The following is a 7,838-nucleotide window of genomic DNA, read 5'->3' on the forward strand; positions in this document are numbered from 1 at the left end:
TGACTGAAAATTGTATACCTGGATTATTGAGCAGGGACTTTTTTGGTTAATTGATTTATTGTTTATCACGACAGGCCTACTCATCAACAAACTATTGTACATGGATCCAAAGCACGGTCAATGGCCCGGTCAAGCAAAGACTTTTGTTTTATTCAACTTTGACCTTGATTTGTGGACTTGACCTTGAAACTGGGGCAATGAAGAGTAAAGGTGACAATCCAAACACACATGCATTAAACGAGAAAGTTTCGTTCAGTTATCTTGAGCGGATCAGAAGTTATGAGTGGAACAACAGAACGTTTACATACACACGGGCAGAGACTACAGAATACGTTCACTTTTTGACAAGCATACAAAAATATGGTATACCGTATTTTCCTGCGTATAAATCGCATTTTGCATAGATTTGTCAGTCCTGTGATTTATACGCCGAAGCAACTTGTGTATTTTTTTTCCATTTCCATAACGCAATTTTTGACTCTGGCAGCGATGGACGGACGGATGGTGCCACGCCGCCCATGCGCCTTATGCGCCGAAAATACTTGCAGTATATATGCTTTTTCCCTACTTGTGATGCTTTTTGACTGATGCGACTTAAAATAAATAAATACGGTACTTTCTGCTGTTTTCACAGATTAGTAGTTAAAGATAAAAAGTTCTGAGACAATATTCTGACTGAACGAGTCCGTTGGGACAATAAAAATGGCCAGTTTATTCAGCAGGAAGCTACCTGCCTTAAATGATGGCTTGGTTTGTGCCTCGAGCACCCAGACTCGGCAGAATGGATCAGATCTCAGGGATTATTCTCGGGCATGTTACGTTGGTATGGTCTTTTAATTTGGACGTTTGGAGTGGACCGACACCGACTCAAGGCAGATGTCATTAAAGTTCTGTCTGTCCCCAAAACAACCGTGTTTATCTGAATTCGTCTCCCTGACTGGCCTTGACAGGCCGTCTTATCTCAACCCGCCTGGAAGTTTTGTCAACATGATGCTTCCCCCCCCTCCCTCCCCTCCTACTGAGGAATTTCCATGGACTTTTCAGAGGAACCCAGCTGAATAAACATTCTGTCATCATTTCAGGATTCTGGATTCGTCTCTGGTCGTCCTTGGTACCCCAAGTGTGCACGGATCTCTCCAGAGGGAACTATTTGAACTGAGTGATTTTATCTGAACTCTGCAGAGCCTCTAATGTCGGCGTCATTATGTGCTAGTGCGCAAGATGTTTTTTCATTATCACACTGTTGACCTTCAAACAGAGGTCAAAAGTGTGTTAGGAATTTTTTTTGTCCCCAAACCCATGTGTCATTTTTCACCACTTTTCATCGTCTGTCCAGACAGATCTCACTTGTAAATGAGTCTTTGAGGCTCAATGTGACTTATCTGTTTAAATAAAGGTAGAATGAATTTTAATACCCTGTCAGCGAGCGGCAGGAAGCTGGTGAAGGTGGCGACGCTCGCCACCTTCACCATGACCGAGGAGACGAGGCGCCTGTTCGTCCCTGAAACCTCCATACACAGCAGGCGATCCTCCAAAGACTTCAGATCTGGAACATCCTGAAAAACCAACGAACGTTATTTGATCAAAACTGATTTTATTTTACACCAGAATTTTTAAAGTGTTGATTGACTCACAATGTTGCTCAGTTGCATCAAACTTCTGTACATGGACTCCTGCGAAAACATTAAATATCTTAAAACATGGTGATGTTTACTCGGGAAATTTGTCATTTTGATTGTAAAAATATAAACTTTGTGATTGTTCAAAATCAACTTGCCCCACCGTAAATTGTCAAACGCAGCAATATTTTCATATCAATACAGTTCAATGTCTTATATTACAGATTTTATTGATCCACTCAGAATTGAAAATCTGTGTACAGATCTCCTTTTTCTGCCTGTCCAACTTCACGTGGCCACCTCCCTCACTGCTGCTCCACACACGCTAACCAACGTCGTGAAGGCGGCACAGCCGAAGAGGATTATTATTTAATATATGTAAATAAATAGTGGTGCACCGGTTTCAGTTTTCTGGATGATCACCAATCACAGATTTCTAAAAAGTCTGACCTGCCGATTCTGATTTTGTTTTATAAGCGACGCTGTCAGGTGTTATAAGGTCACAACGCACCTTCAATTTTCCAATATTATTTTGTTGAAAAACAGACCCTTGAACAATATCCTAGAAACAATACAAACTTGTTTTAACTGACCATGAGGTAGTACTCTGAAATATAAATGAAGTTTAGACAATTGTTGTTAAAACAAAAAAAAAATCAGTAAAATCGGTTTCTCTTGCGAGTATCGGCCGATAAAGCACCGATAAATCGGAGGGCCAATAATTAAATGTCTAAAAAACAAACTTTAATGTATGTAAATAAGTTATTTTTTAGACATTTTTGTAGTTAATAAATGTGCCTGTGTGACAACTGGGACAAAGCTTTGACTCAGAAATATATTTTTGTTACTTTATGGAAAGAAAAAAATTGAGATATATATCGTGATTTATCTTAAAATATCGATATTAATTTTGGTCCGTATCGCCCAGCCCATTTAGAAATGTGGGGAAATTATGATAATGAATTATGAGTGTTTCGTGCGGTGCTAAAGGACAACTCGTCCTGTCGTAATCATCCTGCCTCGAAACTTATCACCTCCATCCATGACAGACGGAGTCCAGAAGAGGCAGGTCTATCTGCAGATGAAGAACAACGCCTCCTCCGACAGATAACAGCAGCTAATGTTGGTGTGTGTGCATAGCACTTTAAATAAGGATGAGAACAACGCAGTTACGCTGATGACACTGTACTGGTCGTTCTGGGAAAGCTTAATGATTTAGTGCTCGTCTGTGTTTGAACTCCATGTGAGTAAAGCTGGTTGAATCTTCACCTCCCTGTGAGTCTGTGGTCATCGAGTGGGACTCTTCATTATGAAGTACGTACATCCTCAAAGCATTGAACATGGAAGACTGGATGCTTCTCAATCAAGTGACTCCGACTTTAAACTCTGGTTTTCGTACCTCACTGGATCTTGGGAGTATGTTCTTCAAGACAAAATGTGCGCTGAGAACACAGCCTTTCAAACAAACTGGACTTCTGATGTGATCCTGAAGGAATCTGAAGCCATCATCCCAGCTGTTCAAACACAAAAAGGCCTGCAGATAAAAAAAACAACATAAAAGTCACGACACACAAGTTAAATTATAAACTAAAGCTTTATTTTATATCAAATTTGGTAAAACAACAAGCTCTCGTTAGTCTTTACCCTCCTCTGCAGCGGTAAAACCATCACGTTGCAGTACAGAGAGTGAAGGTTCTGCTCAGGAAAATAGTTCCACACCAGTTTGACCAGGTCCGTGTGCGTGTAGGCTGCAGTCGGTAGACCCGTCAGCATGACGACGGGAAACGTCATTCTTTGTTTAACGAGCTACAGGAACATTTGTTATGAAGAAAACAGAAACAGAAAGATCTCGGCGCTTTACTTCAAGCAACAGAGAATAAATGTGACTTCAAGGAGGTCGTGAGGAAATTAAAAAAAAGATTTGATTCTGAATCTTATGTTTATTGTGATGAATGCCATTTAAAATTTAGCATTTCAATACAAAAAAGTCCTTACCGTTAAGTGCTCCATCTTGCTGACCGTGATAAATTCTAGAAGAAAACAAAAACTGGTTTATATCGACATATTTCCAGTTTGATCTCGTCATTAAATAACTTCTTCTTCACATGTTTATGAACATATAATGAAAGGTAACATTTCTCTTGTCCAGTGGCTCTGGGTGGTACTGAATATTCATCGACCTTACCGCAGAAGGAATTACTTTAATAATAGCGGTACACCACCAACACTGTTTATAGTAGGGGTGTTGTGCTGCTGACCTCAACTAGGGATGTCGTGGGTCAGTGGGCAGAATACTTTGAAGACCTCCTGAATCCCACCGGCACGTCTTCCACTGAGAAAGTGGAGCCTGGGGACTCTGGGTAGGGCCCTCCAATCTCTGGTGCTGAGGTTACCGAGGTGGTTAAAAAGCTCCTTGGTGGCAGGGTCTCTGGGGTGGATGAGATTCGCCTGGAGTTCCTTATGGCTCTGGATGTTGTAGGGTTGTGTTGGCTTACGCGACTCTGCAATATTGAGTGGACATCGGGGGAAGTTCCCCTGGATTGGCAGACCGGGGTGGTGGTCCCCTCTATTCAAAAAGGGGTACCGTAGAGTGTGTTCCAACTAGAGGGGGATCACGCTCTTAAGCCTCCCTGGTAAGGTCTATTTGGGGTTTCTGGAGAGGAGGGTCCGTCGGATTGTCCAACCTCGGATTCAGGAGGAGCAGAGTGGTTTTCGTCCTGGTCGTGGAACACTGGACCAGCACTACACTCTCAGCAGGGTCCTGGAGGGTGCGTAGGAGTTAGCCCAATCGGTCTACATGTGCTTTTTGGACTTGGAGAAGGCGTTTGACTACGTCCCTCAGGGAACCCTGTGGGGGGTACTCTGGGAGTATGGGGTACCGGGCCCTTTGATACGGGCTGTTAGGTCCCTGTATGACCGGTATGAGTTTTCTCCGCAGGGTGTCTGGGCTCTCCCTTAGAGATAGGGTGAGAAGCTCGATCATCCGGGAGGAACTCAGAGTAGAGCCGCTGCTTCTCCACATCGAGAGGAGCCAGTTGAGGTGGCTCAGGCGTCCGTTTAGGATGCCTCCTGGACGCCTCCCTGGTGAGGTGTTCCGGACACGTCCCACCGGGAGGAGACCCAGAGGAAGACCCAGGACACGCTGGAGGGACCATGTTTCTCGGCTGGCCTGGGAACACCTCGGGATTACCCCGGAGGAGCTGGACCAAGTGGATGGGGAGAGGGAAATCTGGGCCTCCCTACTTAGGCTGCTACCCCCGCGACCCGACCCCGGATAAGCGGAAGAAAATGGATGGATGGAGGAACAAACTCTCGGGTTTTGTCCGAATGTGCAGCAGAACTGCTCTACAGAACCTCACTGATCGACAGAACCTCATTGACCTACACAAAATGAAGTCAGAGAATAAGGCCAGGATGATTCTGGCAGATCCTGTTCACCACTCCATGGTGAGTTCATGTTGCCTCCATCTGGACGCAGGCATCTACTGCCCAGATGTAGAACGAACAGACTGAAAAACTCATTTATCCCTGTAGAGATCAGGCTTCTCAACGAACGGTGATGATTTCTGTTACTTTAACGTTTCAATGTCTTGTCTAGTATGGATGTTTTGTGTGCCTACTACTGACTGAAACAAATTGTACTTTAAGGATAATAAAGATTCTTGAACTTGAACAAAGACCTTAGTTTAACTTTGACTTTGATTTGTGACCATGACCTTGAAGGTGGGGTGATAAAGTGTATGTGACACTCCGACGTGGAGGAGTAGCGGTTCTACTCCAAGTCTCTCCTGAATAACTGAACTTCTCACCTTATCTCTAAGGGAGAGTCCAGCTACCCTGTGGAGAAAACTAAGTTCAACTGCCTGTATCCAAGATCTAATTCTTTCGGTCACTACCCAGAGCTCATGACCATTGGTGAGGATAGGAATGTAGACTGACCGGTAAACAGAGAGCTTTGTCTTACAGCTCAGCTCTCTCTGCACCACAACGGACCGCTACAGAGTCTGCAATACTGCAGATGCTGCACCAGTTTGTCAATCTCACGCTCCATTCTTCCCTCACTCGTGAATAAAACCCCGAGATACTTGAACTCCTCTACTTGAGGCAAAACCTCACCCTCGACCTGAAGAGAGCAATCCACCCTTTTCCAGTTGAGGACCATGGCCTCAGATTTGGAGGTGCTGATTCTCATCCCAGCCACTTCACACTCGGCTGTGAACCGCTCCAGTGAGAACTGGAGATCACGGCACGATGAACCCAACAGGACCACATCATCTGCAAAGAGCAGAGATGGAATCCTGAGGCCACCGAACCAGAAACCCTCCACCAGCTGGCTGCACCGAGAAATTCTGTTCATAATAGTTATGAACAGAATTGGTGACAATGGGCAGCCCTGGTGGAGTCCAACTCCCACCCTGAAGGGGTCCGACTTACTGCCGGCAATGTGAACCAAACTCTTACACCGCTTGTATAGGGACTGAACAGCCTGTAACAACGGTCCTCCAATCCCATACTCACAGAGCACCCCCCCCCCCCCCCCCGCCCACAGTGTATCCTGAGGAACACGGTTGAATGCCTTCTCCAAGTCTACAAAACACATGTAGACTGGATGGGCAAACTCCCATGACCCCTCAAGGACCCTAGTGTGGGTAAAGAGCTGATCCAGTGTTCCACGGCCAGGACGGAACCCACGTTGTTCCTCCTGGGTTTGAGGTTCGACCAACGATTGGACTCGCTTCTCCAATACCCCTGAATAGACCTTACCAAGGAGGCTAAGGAGAGTGATGCCCCTATAATTGGAGCACACCCTCCGGTCCCCCTTTTTGAAGAAGGGAACCACCACCCCAGTCTGCCAGTCCAGTGGCACTGCCCCCGATGTCCACGCAACATTGCAAAGGCATGTCAGCCAAGACAGCCCCACAATATCCAGAGCCTTAAAGAAATCAGGGTGAATCTTATCCACTCCCGGAGCCCTGCCGCCTCTGAGATTTTTAACTACCTTGGCAACCTCAGCCACGGTTATGGACAAAAGTCCCTTAGTTTAAAAAAATGCTACATTTTCAATTTATTTATTTAACAATAAAAGTATTTAATTTATGGCATCTTTTGGAAAAGGGCATTTTCCCCCTCTCAAGAACATAAAAAACCCAACAACATGTGAACCTCAAGCTTATTGATCAAACAAAACAATAAAATAAAACGCTGACACAATAAAATGTGCAACTACTATTTCTTGGCTGAAGTGGACAGTCTTTGAGATCCGCCTTTCCTACTTGTTAGCGCTCCTGAGACAAAATCTTTGTGGGATAATTACCTTGGCGCTACTTGATGGACAACACCATCGCACACCTAGATGTGCCTCGTGTTAAACGTTCACCAATCAAACCAGTCATGTCTCACCAGAACCACTATCAGAAAGCCATGTAGAGATTCATGACTTCCTGTTTCTAATTGATGTCCTGTTGGTAATGTTGTTTGTCAACTGGTCAAAGTGCCAGAAAGTTTATACGTGACAAAACACTAAGGAAGAAAAAATTTAAAGTGCCAGTACTGAGTACCAGAGAGTACCAGTCCACTTCAAGTGCTGGACATGTTGATCAGGACCAGTCACAATACTGAGGGACTTTCTCTTGAATCTCTCCTTAAAAATGGACTGAAAGGAGGGAGGGAGACCCCAAAGAGTCTTTCAGCCATTCTTCACTGCAGGTTGCAGGACTGTCCAGTCATTCACTGAGCACACAATTTTTAGTTTACATTCTCGCTGGTTATTATGCATTTAAATCCTGCTGGTCTCACAATGCTGTGTCAGTGGTCCTCAATCCTAGACCTTGAGGGCCACTATCATGCACGTTTTAGTTGTTTAACAACTAAACCATCAAACTAGTCACAGTTAGTTCACATGTGTTTCTCTTACCTGGGATGTTGAACCAAGGACATGCAGTAGAGAACACATAAGGACTAGTAGTCATGGTAATCCAAAATGGTGCAACGGAGCCCTCTGGAACGCCAGTTGTTGTCGTTGGGATGTGGGCCCTGGCTATAATGTTGCTTGTGTCTGGTAAGGCTTGTGCTACCAGGCTCGGACCTGCACAAAAAAGTGTGTTTAAACTGTAGTAAATATTTAATGTTGTAAAATCTTTTGCAAAAATTTAACTTTTTCCAGACTTTACACTTGGTGTGCCGACGCCTAACCCTGATGTTCCGACAGACGTAACGACC

General features: G+C 44.6%; 1 protein-coding gene and 1 long non-coding RNA gene across 2 annotated transcripts in view; both read right to left on the reverse strand.

Annotated features, from left to right (window-relative positions):
• Nucleotides 1-1,468: 1,468 nt before the first annotated feature.
• Nucleotides 1,469-3,076, reverse strand: LOC119410005. Its single transcript, XR_005186817.1, has 3 exons — nucleotides 3,019-3,076; nucleotides 1,635-1,673; nucleotides 1,469-1,556 (listed from the first exon to the last, which is right to left on the reverse strand). It is a non-coding gene; the product is annotated as an uncharacterized LOC119410005 (long non-coding RNA).
• A 4,185-nt stretch (nucleotides 3,077-7,261) lies between these two features.
• LOC119412394 overlaps nucleotides 7,262-7,838 on the reverse strand; it is a 24,000-nt gene continuing 23,423 nt past the window's right edge. The window contains exons 20-21 of the mRNA XM_037679430.1: nucleotides 7,534-7,704; nucleotides 7,262-7,272 (exon numbers count right to left, since the gene is read on the reverse strand). Of these exons, the coding sequence (XP_037535358.1) occupies nucleotides 7,262-7,272; nucleotides 7,534-7,704 (182 nt within the window). The remainder of the gene's footprint in view (nucleotides 7,273-7,533; nucleotides 7,705-7,838) is intronic.

The sequence above is a fragment of the Nematolebias whitei genome, chromosome 1 (genome assembly GCF_014905685.2).
Source record: "Nematolebias whitei isolate Nwh7 chromosome 1, NemWhi1, whole genome shotgun sequence".
In the NCBI taxonomy this organism is placed as follows: Eukaryota; Metazoa; Chordata; class Actinopteri; order Cyprinodontiformes; family Rivulidae; genus Nematolebias; species Nematolebias whitei.